The 18187-nt window shown below is 38.0% G+C and overlaps 1 protein-coding gene across 3 annotated transcripts in view; it reads left to right on the top strand.

Annotated features, from left to right (window-relative positions):
- Positions 1–18187, top strand: part of tsl (membrane-attack complex domain containing protein torso-like) — a 76278-nt gene that overhangs the window by 16266 nt on the left and 41825 nt on the right. Inside the window, exon 1 of one of the 3 annotated variants that reach the window (XM_083126420.1) lies at positions 7968–8049. The exons of the other annotated variants lie outside the window; for them this stretch is intronic. Coding sequence (XP_082982546.1) covers positions 8034–8049 — 16 coding nt within the window. The 5' untranslated portion in view covers positions 7968–8033. Of the gene's footprint in view, positions 1–7967; positions 8050–18187 lie in introns of those variants that run through there. 3 annotated transcript variants of the gene reach the window in all.

Genomic DNA, 18187 nt, shown 5'->3' with positions numbered 1-18187 from the left:
AAGCAAAGGTAAAGTTCTACCCTGTGCATGCACCATGCCTAGAAGGCATGTGACGCAGTGTGACTCGGCATAGTAGAGACGATGTGATCACTATCACTCTCCAGCCGCTCTCCAGATCTCCCGTGCGGCAGTTAGATTATTTGGCATTATTGCGAATATTATTTTCTATAGTGGATTTCTCTTTCAAATAAAAAGATCTAGAATCAACAGGTAATTGATGAACTTTTCTGTTGATTCTCACTACGTACACATATCGCCGTTGCACCATAAACAGAATTTCGGACTGGAGGAGGGTTAAAGCCCAAACACTGTCCTTGACAATTCTGCACCATGCAACAACTGCCTTCTTCGCGTATCCTTTCATGTCTAGCACATTACCGAACCGGTGAATCGCATCATGTTAAAATCGTTTTGTACCTTGCTGCTTTGTCTCAAGTGTTAAGCCAAATTCAAGGAATGCTGGTCCTTGTATGAGTAATCCTGTAGACAAAGAAGGACCTTCAAGAACTCTTGCAGAACTTATCAATTTCACATTCTGCTGGTTCGTTTCACGTCGTTGCTGCCTATCCACTCGTTGCCTTCTTTCCGCAAGGTAATTTTGTGGACGAATGGGCTCTGCAATCATGTTTTAACAGCGTTAATGATACCAGTGTCTTCTTTGTCCTTCGTCAGAAATTATTCAGACTGCCTTCCATTTATCGCGACTATTTTCTAAGGTTATTTCTAAATATAAACAGTTCTAAATCTTCTAAAAATGAAATATGCTTTTTAATGTTTTTCCTTCTAGGATGTAATTACTGTTGCTATACTTTACAGAATGAAAGCAATTAGTGAATTCCTAAATGCCTCGCTTCCATGCACAATAAGATATTTACATCAGTGGGTTTTTGTCTGGATTTTTCTCTTCTCTATTTTCAAAACAGACACATTCTTCAAAATGCCCTTACAGCAACCAACCACTTATGAATATGTGCACCTCTAGACTGGTCTTTACATGGTCTATCAGGGTGCATTCTTTCTTCTCCTTGCATGTTAAGGTTCTGAATTCGAAGCCGACACACTTGTCAATACAAATGTGATACAAATTTCCTTGCATGGCTCGATCCAATGGGTATCACGGGCGCATTTTAGATTTAAAATGTGAATGAACATCTAACGTGTATTCTGTCGGTTTTTGTGAAATTAGATTGCTGCACGATAACGTCTATTGTTTCTTGTTTCCATAATAATACGGGTAAGGTAAAGGTACCACTGTGCTTGTGCACACATGCCATAAAGGCAAATGGGGTGATGTGGAGGTATAGAGCTCCACATATTCTTGATCTCGCCATAGTTGGGATGATGTGATTAGCGTCACACCCGGCCGCCTTTACTTCCATTTATACGAGACTGGGTGGGCTTCAGAGCCACGTAGGAACAGGAAAATGACTGGAAAAATTCCTGTAATAACACAGGAAGATGTTTGTGTTACAAATAAATATTTACGTTTTAATAAACTAGCATGTAATTAGAATTATGGGCTTACTATGCCACTCGCATGATTGGTAATTTGTAACTACTTCTGGCTGTTTTGGCCAATTTCCCCCCGTTGTAACTTTGTTATCCATGGAATATCAAACTCAATTTTTCTTACAGGCACCTCTCACCGAGTACTCTGTATGCTGTAAATATAATTTTTTTACGTCCTCCATCAGAGATATTGGGACTCAAAATTTGAAAAAGATTAAGAACAAGCATTTTCAAAGAAAGCAGTATCAGATCTCAAATATTTTGTGATAAAACTTTGAATATATATGTACACTCTAAAATATTACAGCTCTAATATTCCATTACTTCCCTGCTAAAAAATCTAAGCTTTCATTATTGTTCAAAATCGAATATCAGTTTTGGCCCTGAATTTCAATCATTTGCATTATAGATAAAGAGGTACAGAATATAAAATATAGCTTGAAATGTAAAATGTACTGAAAACAATGTTTTTTACCCCAGCCTTCTATCATATTTCTTAGCTATCATAACTATCGCAACTGCCTGCAGGGGACAAACATGTCGAACGCCATGAAACAAAATTGGCCGTCATCAAGTTTCTGTTTAGAACTGCCCTCGCAGAGGGGTTAAAACAACAAAAATAATATTTTTTTAAGAAAAAGTGGTCAAGCAACCAGTGCTGACTATTTGGTATGGATTGACCTTAATACATGTATTTGTACTATATTTCAAATATCTAGTTTGTTTTTTTCATTTTGTGGCCCCTTTTTAAGCATTTTCCCTAGTGGAGGCCCCTTTGCAGGTGGAGATTTAGAGCTGTAACATCCTCCTCCTCCTAAATTCAGAACTGTCAACTGTTTGTACGTATTTTAAGCCTATGAGGGGGAAATGCAGCCCGGGCAGAGCTTTATACGTTCCGCCGCTGCTGTACGATAGTGTAGATTCATTGTCAAAACCGTCTAAGCGAATATGACAATAATATTATTTGTGTGTTTAGTATGATTTAAAGGGACTGGAATACAGTTCGGGGTGAAACATGTACCCCACCGGGACTTGGACCCTGAATATCCAGATTGCGGTGAAATGATAAATAGAATATCTAATAATGTAAAAGTTTCGTCTACAAGAAGTAGTATCAATTGTTTTATAGAGACATTCCTGATATTACGAGTAAATTAACAATAAACGTGGCTGCAACTCATAAGAAGATAAAAATATTAATTAAGTGGGCTGGCTTCTTCATGCAGTGTCCACCCAACCGCAAAGTAAGCTGAATAATTTCCCATCCTGTTGCTGTCAGTCCCATATCTCCGAACGAGAAAGTAAATTCCTAGTACTCTTCTAATGAAGATGAGTGGATTTGTCTTGCAAAACCCGGGCAGGCTCTAATTTGAAGGAAATAACTATATAGAAACGGAAGCATATGCAATCAATAACTTCGTGTTGTGAATTTCTTGTGTTAAGTTCCTTATACCCCTCACATAGGATTCAGAACATTCCTGAATTGCTTTTGAGTCTCATAAATTTTGTGATACAATATTTCCTTCCTTCCTTGCATATGCATACATTCCTGTCCTTGGAAAGGGTAATGTATGAACGCTCATAAAAGAAGTCACGACATGTCCAAGGAAGAAAGTTCTATTCCGGAATAGGCAACAAGCTGACGCTTACCTTATGAATAAACTGAAAAATCACTTGTATCATAAGCATAGAGGACAGCGAGGACATGCCAGGCTCAATAATGTAATGTGTTGCTTATTTTTTCTTCACAAAAGAGGTCTGATCGGACGCATGTAAGACCAATTTGATGTGCGTCATTGTAATGTGCGTTATGGTGTCCACCGGAAATCTGTGGCAGGAGGACTTCACTCTACTGACAATTTAGAAAAATATTTACACGCTCTAAAAAAAAAAAAAATCAGTTAGATTCTCCTTCATCAGATGCAAATTGGAGTTTCTACCCTAGCCATGAATAATGAACTTTTACATTAATTTCACATCCGGATCCCACGTACCAACAGCAAATGCGACAATTTATTTTACGCTAAGTCTCCAAGGTTGTCCCTAGAACAAAGATCACTTCTGTATAGGCTACAAACCATGTACAATTCATTAAATGACCTTCCAGGCTTCCATCTATCCAAGCAGACTTTCAGAACGGCGTGCATCAAGCAGCTGAAGAATAATAATTAATAATTGTATACAACCCTAGTTGTTATTGTTTTTATTATTGTGTTACATGTTTGCGCGCGCGCGCTTCTCGTTTGTTAATTTCATTTTTTTCTCTGTTGATATCCTGATGTATAATGGATTTCTCTGTATTCAGGATTTTTCAAATAAAAAAAACAATTTAAAAAAATAACATTTGTAGCAGTAATCAACCAATATGCATATCCTAAAACTCTATGCATACATTTAAGTTTCTTACATTAGCATTCATATTGTTAACTTTGCATACTTTATTTCTTCTTTGGGCTCTTATTGTTATTTTCGAAATCGCAGAAAGATGATACAACAGTATAACTTGAATATAAGTATTGTTACCGACAATAAAAAGGGGTAACTAGATCCTAAAATACTCCCTGCTCTGAAAGACGTTGTGTGTGTTGCCTAACTCTGCGGAGATAAGTGGGATTTTAATAGAAAATTTTCAATGGCAACTATTACTACCGCCGTAAGTTTAGGCAACACACATAACGCCTTGCAGGGCAGCGAGTATTTTAGGATCTAGGTGTCCTATTTTTATTGCCGGTAACTGTACATTAATAACTTTCATAGTAGTGCTTTATATCTGTTTTAACTAGTAATTTGAAGTAATTTGAATAAATATTCACAATTGTGTGATCTAAACTGAAGTACCGTGTCGCAATGGTTCTTTGAGGGCGGCCAAGGCTTGTTGAGCGGCTTTTCATTGGGCGAAGTGTCAGTGAATCGAGTTCCATCGTCACTGGCTTTCGACGCTCTCTACTTCTTTTCACTTTACCAGCTGTCCTTATGATTCTGGGTAAACACTTAAAATTTTGAAGTTTACATCGCTGATCTAACCCGGGACCGGTTGCACCAAAGGCGAGAGAACCATGCATTCGACTACGCGGGAGGCCGCAATTGAGTGGGCTGTAATTAATTTTAACGCGAAACAATGTAACAGGATGGATTTGTTGAAATAGATTAGATTTCCTCGGCATTCTGCTGATTAGCTTTTTCTTAAATATTGAAAGCTGCTAACTGACAAAGATAAATGTCACTGATTATAAATAATATTACTTTATTCAAAGTGACAGTCTTGACAGTCTCTCCCACGATCTACACTGTTGGAATTTACCGTAAATTTACAATAGTCTAACGTTAAAATTTAACAGTCTGCTGTCATTTTTAAAAAATCTATTGTACCATTCACATATATATACGTGTATATAACTACAAATAGCAGTTGAGTGCGCCACAAATAATTTCATAAACTGAATCATTAAGTTAATTAGGCTAACTATGTAATAGCAATACTTTAAAAACAGTCATGCTTATTTTTCTATGGTGGTTAGATGGAAGCGGAAATTTAGACCGTCATTTCTCCGTAACTTTTCCAGTGCACTAATAATGAAGTTATTCCAATCAAGCTATAGCTATAAAATGAAAAATCCTAAAACACTGAATCTTTCTCTTGTTGCCATGAAACAGTTTCACTTTCGACAGAATTTCGAGCAAGGCTACTAAGTTATCTAGATGAACTGAATTCTCGACTCGACCTTACAAAACTTCCCAGGGTAGGGTACATTATCGTTAACTTGAGAAATTAACTATTATATCGTTGAGTGAGAGCCTAAATGAGCGCTAATTACTGAAAAAAAAAATACAAGTCACGTCCTTTCTTCCCATCCTATCCAACAACATACTTTCGCTTTATAACATCAGTGTCACTTCTGTATATAAAGATTTACTATTATAAAACTAAAAATACATCCAACGAGCTTGTTAAACTTTTCCAAATTTAATTTAAACAATCTGATAGTCGTGATTACCATCTATCAGAAAGTTCCTTTTTAAAAGCATAAAAGCGATGATTTTTTTTAAAAAAAAAAGTACCAAAAATACACACCGAACACAACAGCAAGATATTTTAATCACGCAGAGTGCAAGTGCTGCTACTTCCATATAAATATAATATCACTTCAGCGTCTAGAGAAGACAAACAAACCGAAACTGTAAAATTTAGACCTTTTCATGTGTTGTCATTTAGCCCTAGATCTTCACAGAACAAAACCAACATTTATGTGTTGAAAACATTAATATAAAAATTAACTTCGTGAAAAAGTTCTCCCAAATAATTGTCTTAGTTGTAATCATAGTCACAGTTACTCAAAAAAGTATAAAACAAAACTAAAGAGTTATTCCAACGAATGATAACTTAGGAAATTGAGTTAAAATAAATGTTAATTGTTTGGAAGTAACCAGTCAATAGTAAATGAGTTAGAAGTAACATTTACTTTGTCGATACTGGTTACTGCTACTGATTATTAAATGAAACTAGTAAATAACTAAAAACTTTACAGGTAACAAGTAACGGAATTATCTGGTATTTTTACACTTTACACCTATCTTTACGTTTCAACAGTGATGACAAAATTATAGTTTGCTAAACAATAAGTAAAATTTACTCTTCATGTAATTTTTCAAGTATAACTGTTTATTTCGAGTGTTTCTACCTCTATATTTTCATATTTGAACATATGAGGTTAATTATAAAGATCAAAATAAATGTTAATTTGAGATAGTTGTCAGTAAAGAAAGGACATCCGCATGCTGTTCATTTCATACATGCAACATGTCCTATGAGTTGAACAAAGAATATAATAAACTAGTAGGTCTAAAGAACAAATAACTGCAACGGCAATCGTTACTAAGTTACATTTCACAAAGAGTAACTTAGTTTGCGAGTAAAGTAGTATACTTCAGCTACTTTTTTAAAAATTAACTTTCCATAGTCTGTATCATATAAAAATCTCCGAAACCTTCCTTAACCTCACTTTTGATGTGTTATGTACCCTTTTGGAAATTTTTGGTATCTTCAGTGTTGCTATTTTCGTTTTCGAAAGAACCTTAATTTTTTTTTTTTAAGTTCAAATTGTTCGCCATGATATTTCTCGCAGCCTCACGCGAAAGGAAAAGAAGTGACCTTGGTACGGTTAAAAAGATCTACTCACAGTTTCAATGCTTCCAAGAACCTTCACAGCTATGCTCTCCTCAGGTTAGTCAATGATGTTCGCATTTCGCACGGCACTTCGTTAATTGTTGTGAACATTACTTTCGATAAAGACATGGTTTGTGAACCTCATCAGATCATTAAAAATGTTAACAAGGTTGTGCAATCTTACTTAGCGCAAGTAATATTTTGACGATTTCATTGCTAATGTCTATCCTGGTTTGAAAGGTCTGAGTAAACGGTCTGAGTAAATATTTGCCACATTGTCGTAGAATCGCGAAAGATTTGAAGACCTGCTTTGAACAGCATCAGTTATCCTTGCACTGCTCAAAACTTTTACTCGTCTGAAAGTTGATAAGCTGCCTGTGTGTATTAGTTTCATCTAGAAATGTTATATCAAAGGATTTTTATGGTATAACATTAATAGTTGAAACTTTGAAACGAAATATATTAAAATATTCTTTGTAAGGGTCTATTTGCGACTGAAAAATAGGTTTGCGTCTTCAGTTTGTGGTTTAACTTGTTCTAATGTATCTGCAGACAGAAAATTTGTTATGTTCCACTGCATGGGCGCCAATGTAGAGGCTGGGGAACAAGGCACTTTCGTCTCCAAAATTCCTAAAAAAAAGGGCAAATATTATTGTCTGTCAATCATGTTCTACTAAAATGTCTATAAGTCCCTTTATCTCAAGATATAAGCATTAAAGTGCTAATGGTAAAGAAAGAGTTTATAAAATAGAATTAAAATGCTAGTGGTATAGCAAAGAGTTCATTATATCACATTCAAAATATTTTGGAATATAATTGATTGCTCAAAGCAACTCTGCTAAAATGCTTGTCTCCTATGAACACAACAAATTTAAAATATGGAAAATACATTGAAAACGTCAACAAATTGTATGGGCATATTTGATTTTGTTTAATTTTTATCCTGCTTATTATCTAGGTACAAAGGGACTTATGGTACAGGACGCATAATATTGAGAAGTCAACAAGTATGTGTGACTTGAGTGTAGAAAAATGCAGTTGATTTGAAAAAAAAAATGCACTTCGAGTTTATGTCTTTACATAAGCTCAACACTATTACTTCGTACACAGCGAGAAGTGACATTTTGGGAGGAAAAATCAAGGTACGTGCTTCAAACCATTCACGCTATAAAATCTTGCTTGTTTCCAACATAGTACAATGAACAATAAGATGAATAAATGCATTCTTCTGCGTACAAGAGTGAAAATTTTCATAACAGAGACCAACGTTTCAATCACTTCTTAGTAAGGTCAATCTAGAGGCCACACCACACCTGTTCGCTTGGACCAATATTCAATTCCTACGTGTATTCATTCGGATATGAAATCGGAAGAAGGTAATATTTTTTAATGTGCAAGGGAGAAAGATATAGTCTAAAAATGGGATTTTTACATAGTCACTCTTTATTAATTCGGTTCATTCAATCAGTGACTAAGGTGTACTTAAGTACAAGAGTGTGCGATTCGGATTATTTTGTTATATTTTTATGCCTTTCTACAGTTAATCTTATCCGCGACATTGGACGTGAATTGTTCAAGTGATACAATCAATTTGACACGAGTAGAATTTAGCGAAATAATTGATCAACAGTTTGAGCTTTTTGATTATAAAGTACGTAAAATCTGACGTTTCGTAAAGACCCTAAAGCTTACAAAATTTGCGACCAATATGATAGCCTTGAAATCCAAAACTAACGAACATTCCACGCATTAAATGTGATTGATTGATTGATTTGGTGTTTTAAGTCCACTTTGTGCACAGTAAGGTTAATCGGGACTGGACCTACAGTTTAAAGTGGGACCCGAACTACTTGTGCCTCACTGGGTATCGAACCCGGGTCCCGCATTAAATGTGGTAGATTTTGCTGGTGAAGTAGATAAGCTTTACTTGCGTAATTTTTGTATGATATTCAACACAATAAAAAAAAAGGTAAAAGGTAAAATGTTCCCCTGTGCATAGCACCACGCCATGAAGGCGTATAGGGGGTGTGGGGGTAACGCCCCACACTTTCTTGAACCGGTCGTGAGTGGGGGTGATGTGATCAGCATCACGCCCCTGACCGCCTTTACCCCCCAGGGTTTCCCCACAGTAATAAATTATATAAGCACCCTTGAAATATATCTGTCGTGTTGACCTCGATGAAGAAAAGTAACTTCGAAGAAAAAGCCTTGTTAAAGGAGCAGCTGTAATAAATAAGATAATGAATCAGAAACTGCTCGTTTTCGTAGTTTCTAATGCCATTTTTACAATATGCTTTACACTATTATCAGAATAATAATGAGAGTACCCGCGAGAATGAAAGCAGAGGTATATACAGAATTTTCCACATAGAGGATGTGAGATGATGTCCTTAACATTACTTGTCCCCTCTATTACCTTTAATATAATTCACATTTCTCCCTGCAGCAACGTAACTATGAGAGTGATTTTCATCTTTAGTTAACATCATAACATCATGCAAGAACAGTAAGAAGGGTGGGTACAGGTGGCTGCCACCAACCTCAAAAGCTCCAAAGGGACAAGAGTAAAAGTAGAGAATAAGACGAGATAGTGAAGAAAGAGGGACTGGTGAAGAAACAGTGAGGCACATAAAATCTTTGAACGATGGAGGAAACCAACTTTACAGAGGTAATGTTCAGTGTAGGTGTTAACTTAACGTGGACAGTAGCAGCTTTGCCTTCCTCCCGGATGTGTTGCAACCAATTGCTGTTGTTATCGCACTCGCTGTTGTCAGGTAGCCTTGGAAAAGCCCAAACATCTCAACTCCAAGTTCCTTGTTTTCGTGAATCGCTTTCCTTCTCAGATTCTGCAGCTGCCCTCTGATTGCCAACGGAAGAAGATAAGGTGCGTAGAACCAAACATTGACTTTTGCTCTCTGATAATTAACAAACTATCTGGCATTGTTAAACCCGAAGATTTATTGCCACAGCGCCACATATTTTTCACCTCTTCCTATCCTGGGCAAAATCAACCATCTGTGTTGACCATTCTCACAAAATTCCTTCAGGTCCACTTTAAAATTATCATTCCATCTTCGTCTTGCCCGTCCTATAGGTCTCTTCCTATAAGGTTTCCCAACAACGATCCTGTAACTTAATGTTATGTATCAGTCGTGAACTAGCTAATTGTTTGTTCGTTTGTGTGATGTGTGTTCATCATTGAAAATCTAGGGAACTAATTTTGCAGATGGGAAGCTGTGGTGTCTTAGATGGGACTAAGTCTTTACAGATGTTTTCTACTTCTTCGTGTTGCATAATAGGGATACTCAATTGTCTTAACAGTAGACCCACGTTTGATTTTCACTTATATTAAACGAGCATTTACATTCCATGGTGTCAGAATTAAAGATGGCTAAATGTTGTAGAAAGCGAGGCAAGAATTGAACGAAGAGGTTTATATTCTGTGTTTTTGTTTATGTGATTTGTGAAGCAGTGGTGTACAGTGGGATCCATTAGTATTACCGTGTAAATCGTCCATGACTATTTTCATTAATTTCTCTCTTGCATCCTATGTGTTTTTAAGCGATGGATATTTCTGTATGCTGGTGCAGAATTTCTCGACAGCTTGTTTTGAGTTTTCTTTTAATTCTTGAAGCTCTTATTGGGTCAAATAAAGTGCACGAACATGGTGATGGACAATTTGCACGGTAATACGCATGGATCCCACTGTACATGTAATTGTAACAAATTGTTATTGTAAAAATGAAGTGTCAAAAGAATCAACAATCTTACGGCGTTGTTTGATTTTTCAAGGACATGTGGTTCAATTGTATACCATGGGAAGATTGATGGGAACGGCAGAGAGGGCGATCGCTAAGAACTGTCACCTTCCAACGAGAGAAAATTGTTCATCCGCCACTGGTATATACATCCATTCAAACAATTAATGACCAATTAAATATGTACTGAAAAGCCTTGAGCGAGTATGTTCCTAACTCTGATACCTTTTGCTTCAATTGGTTACTTTTTGCATACGACCTTTAGATTGATGTCTTATCGAATGTTGAGGTTTATGCCGGGACACTTATCTTACTCCTCTCCTCCTAGTATGGCTAGTATGTATTATGGTTGTTAATTTATTGATTTGGTTATTTTGTGTTGGTTTTCTGCAATTATTGACCGATCGCGACGATGATGATGAATTGTTATAAGATGAAATTGATGAAAGGACAACCACAAACACACATGGGGAAAACACAGCACTGGCCCCACAGGAGATTATACTGGTTACGAGTCCAGACATCAGAGCCTCTTTAGTCCGCAACAATGCAGTCCAAGGTGTACTGCGTGGAAGAGGGTGTCTTTTGAGACACCCCTTACATCCCTATTATTATTATTATTTCTGGGAGAGAGACCAACCGGAAGTAGCCTAATCTAGCGACCATTGTACATAAAGGCATATATTGTTGATTTTTAAAGAGAGAACGCATAGTTCTCTGTGCTCACCAAATAAGACAGCTTTAAAGTATTGTATGGCGTTGTGGTAAAGTCGTTGCCTTGTAATAAACAGATCCCGGGTTCTAGACTCGACCGAAGCACGCTGCATAGTGGTTGGGGTTTCACTTTAAACTAAAGCACCAATCCCGATTAGCATACCTGAGCATAAAGTGGACTTAAAGCGAAAAAAAACTTCACAAGCTTTAAAATGTTGTGACAGCAATTATAACGATAGTCAAAATGTCACTGCCATCTCGATTCACTTCGACTTCCACGTCTTCCCCCACGACGAGGATTATACAGAGTTCACGCGGTGTTATTGTACTACTATGAAGATAAAGTGTTAAGAAATGTGCACTTTGCACCGGAACACTCGCTTAGAGCAAGCTGTTTGTAAATAGGCCTGATCTCGGAGACGGGAATTTAATTCGCGTGTCCAGCAGCAAGTGTCATCACACGAGTGCCATGACCCTGAACTAGTTGAGTCAAGCAACGTCCTTTTGACCCACCCAGCAATAAAATGGGAAAGTCGCATTTCGTAAGGTGACATTGGGGAAACGCGTATTTAGTATTAGTAAACAGGGCGACGAGGTGACTGTGACGAGCAGGAATGTCCAAGTGACTGCACCACGAAGACAGTTTTGAACGCGCATGCTGGTACCAGTAGAAAGCGAGAGTGTTTCTTGTATTGAAGAGACTTGTTGATTTTCCCCCGGGGAAAGTTACTCAACATGCAAAAAGGCACATTAAACTTTTACTTTAAACGAATTCGAAATTTAGGGAAATATTTGTCAGCAAGAAGCTTGGTTAATTAGATAATTCTTGAAGAAATTTGCCAAAGCCTGGGTTTTATAACGTGCAGCACTGGTAGTAGTCTTGCTTTGGCTTCACTGTTGCCTTCACGAACTACTTTGCACTGTGCCTCCAGCGGAAATCAAACTCCTTTATTGCAAGACGTCATCGGGGAAGCCCTTAGTGATTGTCTATTCGATCTATTAAGTGATATGCCGGCCTCCGTGGCGGAGTGGTTAGCACAGCGCGCTGTTGGCCCCGGGTTCAGCCTAGGCATAGATGTTCTTTGTAAGAGTCCCTTCATCAGTTTCATGATATCGTTACTCATCCTCATCTTCGCTATTAGCCAAAAGTAGCAAAAATGCGAAGTAAAAATAAACCAAATTAACATTATTATATTATATTATATGCAGACCTCCATGGTAGAATGGTCAGTGAAACGCGCTAAAAGGTTCCAGGCTCGAGCCCTGGGTTAAGGTAGGGTTCACTCTGTTTGTCCCGTTATTCGTTCTGTAAGTGCATTTCATCGTCGCGAATTACCAAAGATGTTGAAAGCTATGTAAAGTCTGGCCCTTCGCACGGAACAAACTAAACCACGCTGGTGTAGATGTTTTGTTTAAGTACACACTCTTGTGTTGTGAGGAAAAGAGCAGTAAAGGTGAAGAGAAACTTTTTATAGGAGTTATCTCCTCTCTCTCTCTCTCTCTCTCTCTCTCTCTATGACCCTATTCTCTCCTCTTTGAAAACACATCATGCACCCAATATCTTTGTTTCCGTTTCGACGCTCCCGTTTCGCTTCTTCCCGCCCTTCCAAGCTGCAACCATGAGCTCTCCGTTGCAACTTCGGAAATGGTTAGGTCCAGGCCACCGTTCATAATGGTTGCTTAAGTCGTAATTATCCTCAGACAGGCAAATTGGGACTATACATCCATTTATTATAGAAGGCAGCGTTAGCCACAATGATATCGAGGAGGCGCTAAATTATCCCTAGGGTAGACTTGATGTTACTTACATCGTATTGTTTAATTCAAAAGTATTACAGTAGTGTGACGATAATCCGATGTTCCGTATAATCAGAGGCAAAAAAGTCCGAGTTTTCTTCTTATCTGTTGTGTGAACGGAAGCGATGCAACGTCCTGAAGCAGAAGGCACTTGACCATTGCTGTAGGTTCAATATTGTTTAACTATTTTTTGGTAACAATGTAAGTACAACATTCGTAATGATACTAAAAATCCAATTTTTCACATACTGTATGTTTCCCAGGTTATTCCGTGTAGTCAAGAGTTTTTGATAATTCGAGGTATCCTCGGTCTCGTTCACTTCGAATTATTGGGACTCTACTGTATTCATTTCTCTCTCGAATCCAAAAGAGCCTTAAATTACATGAGGAGGGCAAAATGCAAAGACAATATAAAAACACCGAATAGATACAGCTAAAGCATGTACGAAAAGTAAAGCAACATCGCCGTTGCTCATCAAATCAGAACAGCCAACACATTACACTATGATAAGGTCTAGCTTCCTAGCCTAGCTCTAGAAATATATACGAAAGTCAGTCCTACTCAATCATTTGCCCAGGTTGCACGACAGTTTTGCGAAATGGAAAATCGGCATCAAGCAATGAGAAAACAAAAGAGGATATGAAAAAAAGACCACAATAACAAAAAAAAAAAAAAAAAGATGGCAGGGCAACAAATGTTGCCGAAACTTCCAAAAATGCAAAACCGCCAAGATCTCGGATCGGATCGGATTCGTATGTACTCTAGCCAGTGGCTTTCGTGTGATGTGCGTGCGATGTGTGTGTGTCTGAGCGAGTTATACATATAGTATTAACATAATGTTAATACTTAGCGAGTATTAACATATACATTTTTGCTTCGGTTCCTTTTGAAACTCTGTCGATCGGACATGGATGGTTGCCTTGGGCTCTTCGATTGGCCATTGCGTAAGGTTCCAAAAGAAGTGAAGAGGCAGCTAATGTTTTGGTTCCGTCGTCAAGGAAGAATAGGAAATGAGGGTAAGAAACTGCCTCCTTCTGCTCGAACCAAGTGAAAGTGCACGCAGCCAAAGGGTCGCGATGGGCTACTGCATTTTGCAGAGGACAAAACAATCATGGCAAGTTCCGTTACGTAACTTTCTCCGCTCGAAAGGATCGTGATGGAAAAGAAGGAAGTAGGAACCGGGTGCAAATGGATAGAATCGTATTAGGTGATGACTTCGTGCTTAGGATCTACCTTAATTTCCCCCTCCTTCTCTATTGTGTTTCATCACCGAATGTCTGACTATCGCCGGCATCCTTTTCACCTGCAAAGCGTTGGCACCTTGACCTCTATACCAATTATAAAACCTGCTTCCTCGAAGGTTTCCCCCAGAGGACAGAGCTCAAGGTCACAAGCTTCCAGAGCTGTTCATTTCTCACTAACTCGTAACACATGCACGAGTTGGCAGAAAAAACGTGCTTGCTTTATTAACTCTTCTGTGTTGTGTTTGTATACAGAGCTTATTATATGTATGTGAAACACTGTCTGTTAGCATAAACTCAAATCAAATATCTGTATTCTTAGATTTGAGCGGTATGTTAAAATCAAAGAGCTGAAGAAATTCGCTTGAAGTTGATAACGTTGTAAACAATTTATTTCTCCAAAATTTATTTCTTAAGCTGGTCTTACACCCCGGCGAAAATTTGAGCGCTTTCCTCACCAAACCTGTCTAAGCTTACGGGATAGTTTTGGCCACGGTTATCTCGAGGACCAGTCGACAGAAAATGTTCGAATTTTACCCGAGGATTGAGAAAGAAGGTTTCTGGAGAACCACTGTTTGATACTTTCATTTACTGCATCAACGCCCCAAAAAATATTTTACTAGGCACGTTCTGCCTTAGCTTCCAAACATTCTTTTTTCACTATTTATTTGCTTCCTTCGTGTAACACGAGGCGAAGATAAGATTGCAAATGTTGGTGCGAATGATAGAAGGGGAACGCATATGTTTACTATTAACCTTTAACAAAATTTTATATCTGCGACAATCCAAGCGTGCTGTAAACTTTTCAGAAAGATTATATACTGACAGCTTAGAAAATAATAAAGTTTCTTAGAAAAGAGTATTCTATGTCCTGAACAGCGAATTCGAACCTTCTAAGGTGAGATGGTTGCTAAACACTTTGAGAATTTTATAAAATACAATTGCAATATTTAATTCTCAATTAAATAAATAATAACGAAGTAGTTAACGTATCGCCCTGCAACGTTAGTAGTCCCAGTTTCCAAACTTGTCTCATCTATTTCATTATTCACCTTCATAATCACGCTTAACCTAGGAAAAGAAAAGCGACGTAAAATAAACCAAACAGAAATATAATGTACTTGTGTTTTCTCACTTATTCTAGATTTTCTGTCTCTTGTGACTAATCGCGATGATGATTAATGAATGATGAAATTGATGAAAGAACACCCACAAAGAAACACCAATGCACATGCCAGGACTCGAACTTGGAACCGTCGTTAGCAAGATCGCTAGTCCAGCATTCAGTGCGCACAGCCATCGAGGCAACTAATAGGAACACATTAAAACATTATTGTATTCCTAATATTATTGCGTCAAATGAACACATTTCTCTTTTTCTGTCTTGAAGACTAAACTCTCCATAAAAAGTAGGTTCATCTTATTGTCAGTGCACTGGACCTGCAGTTTCAAGTTGGATCTGAATCACTGGAACACGAACGTGTTGAGAATCGAACTTGGGAATGTTATTTACATTGCATTAACCACTATGCTATAGAGAAGCGAAGGCTATCACTAAACTTAGGTATCTATTTCTACGCACGCACACATATTTTAAACACGAAGAAAATAAACGCAAGAAAGCGTAGAGGTGAGGAAATCGTATTTCCTCCGTAATGAATGATGATGTAGCATTTTACTCGAAGATGAGAAGAGTAAGAAAAATATTCTAACAGTCCAGCATTTGAGAAATCTGGAATTGAGCTTTACACAAAAGAAGTAAGCAGAAAGTAGTATGGCGAAGGTTAACTGTGTGTAGTTGTACAGTCACTAGCAGAAGTGAATTTTACATTCGGACCCCTTACAGTCAGGTAACTTGCATCATGCAACAGAATTGCGGGTTGTTATGCATGTGTATTCGTTGTGGTGGATGAGTGGACCAACAAACACTTTGGACAAATACAAAGTGCTAAATTTATTTATTGATTTGCTTTATTTAATTCGCTTTTTGTGCCACTGTTGGCTAATTGCGAAGATGGGGATGAGTAATGATATGATGAAATTGATGAATGGCCACTCACAAACAGCCATGTCCAGGCCTGGATTCAAACCCGGGACCCCTGGTGTCGTAGCGCGATGTGCTAACCACTTCGCCACGGGGGCCGGCTCAAAGTACTAAATGGTGTTTACTTGTTCGCTACTGATATTACACGGATTCCATAATGAAATAATAAAATGAGACAGAAACGAGAGAAATATCCATGTGTCATTGACATTAACCCCTATCTCCACCGAGAGGCTTTGAACTCAAGAAGTTCTGGGTACGATTCTCTCTAGAGTCACGGACACTTCTAGATTGCGATGATCCCATTTAAAGTGTGATTGTTACAACACAGAAATGTCCGTGACTGTACAGTGCTATGAAACTCGCTTCCAGCATTTTCAGTCCCTATTAGCCTAGCTGAGAATAAAAGTGAATTTGCACGCCTTTTTAAGTTCATTTTGTGTGAACTTACAGTTTAAAGTGTGATCCGAACCATTCTGTGCCTCCACTGGGTAATGAACCCGGAACTCCATGATTACAAGACGACGACTGTACCAATACGCCATCGGTAGAGCCCGAAAAGTAAAATTCAAAACAATATTTGACAACACAAACATCTCAATATCAGTTCGTTGTGCATTGTGGGTTGCCTACATGTAAGTGTTAGGCGGATTATTCCTTATTGTTTTAGTCTCATCCTGATATTACTTTCACTCCCAACTGTACGTTTAGAAGAACGAGTGTAAAACCGTTATTAAGCACCTTCAGTCTTTGCCCTTCTCTGTTCTGATTTGTTATGTCCGACAACCAATTAATTCGTCGACAAGGACGAAAGAGGACACGTGAGCCTTCTGGGCAAACTTGAAGCTAGAAATGAAACACTGACCTTGAGAAGACTGTCTAGTATTCCAGTGGAAAACGCCAGTGCCGTTGCATATACCAATGTCTTCCCGCTCGGTGCATAATGTCAAAATTTATCGTGACTCCATGCAACGCTTAACGTACCGAAAGTAGGCGCTGTACCAAATTAACCGCATAATCAAATAAACAGTGTTGTTATTTTTCAGGGCGGAGTGACGGTTAGCTTTTTACTTCACTATTTATACATTGTAAAAGTTTATTAATATTTAGGAACAGCATACAGTGGGGAGAAAGGGGTGGAGGTAGTGGGATTTTCGTCCCTCTTCAAACTGCTCGTGTCTATTCCGAAAGAAAATACATTTGCAAGTCATTTTAGAAGTCCTGCATATTTGCAACAAGTTATGGTATAAGTTTCCTCAATAAGTTGTTTGGTCCTCACTTTCAACTGTAGATATAGTGACAAGTGACGATTATCCTCCGTTCATAAAGTGGAAATATAAAAGGTTTGACAAAAGCAAGCGAAGTGACTTACAACAGAACGGGGGAAATTATGATGGATGACTAAAGAAGAAACTGAACAAAAAGTTTCCGAAGCATCGTTCCTTCAGTTTTGCAAAGAGAATGGCAATTACGCAACAGCTTTAATTTGCCTCTCGCCAATTCTTATTATTTGTACATCGGGAAGCCAGGACTACCAGCGTCTTGAAACCTTGCGCAAGTTCCTGAATAAGCATCTGGAAACGCTTTTGCCGTCTGTTTACTTTAGCAATGACGAAACTAGACGCGGATATGTTTATATTAAATTCGTATCATGAAATGCCGCTCTCCACACGCCTCCTGCAAATGCACAAATGATATGGCTGATGCAACCATACGTCAGGATCAGGACGCTATCTATCTTGTTACCACTTTGCGCTTTTGGCTTCATGTTGCTCTCATATATTTCTGCGGTCATTGTCGTGTGCTGGTACTTGTGCTCATCTTGTTTTAAGCTCAGTATCCCATCCGCATCTTCAAATCTTCTCTCGACAGTAGTAGTAGTAGTAGTATTAATAACAGATCATAAAAGAAAGTTTTATATAATACATATTGTGAGATGATGTATTGCGATTCGATTTC

The sequence above is a fragment of the Lepisma saccharinum genome, chromosome 1, assembly GCF_977018435.1.
Source record: "Lepisma saccharinum chromosome 1, izLepSacc3.1, whole genome shotgun sequence".
Taxonomy (NCBI): Eukaryota; Metazoa; Arthropoda; class Insecta; order Zygentoma; family Lepismatidae; genus Lepisma; species Lepisma saccharinum.
This window is presented reverse-complemented; position numbering and strand designations above follow the sequence as displayed.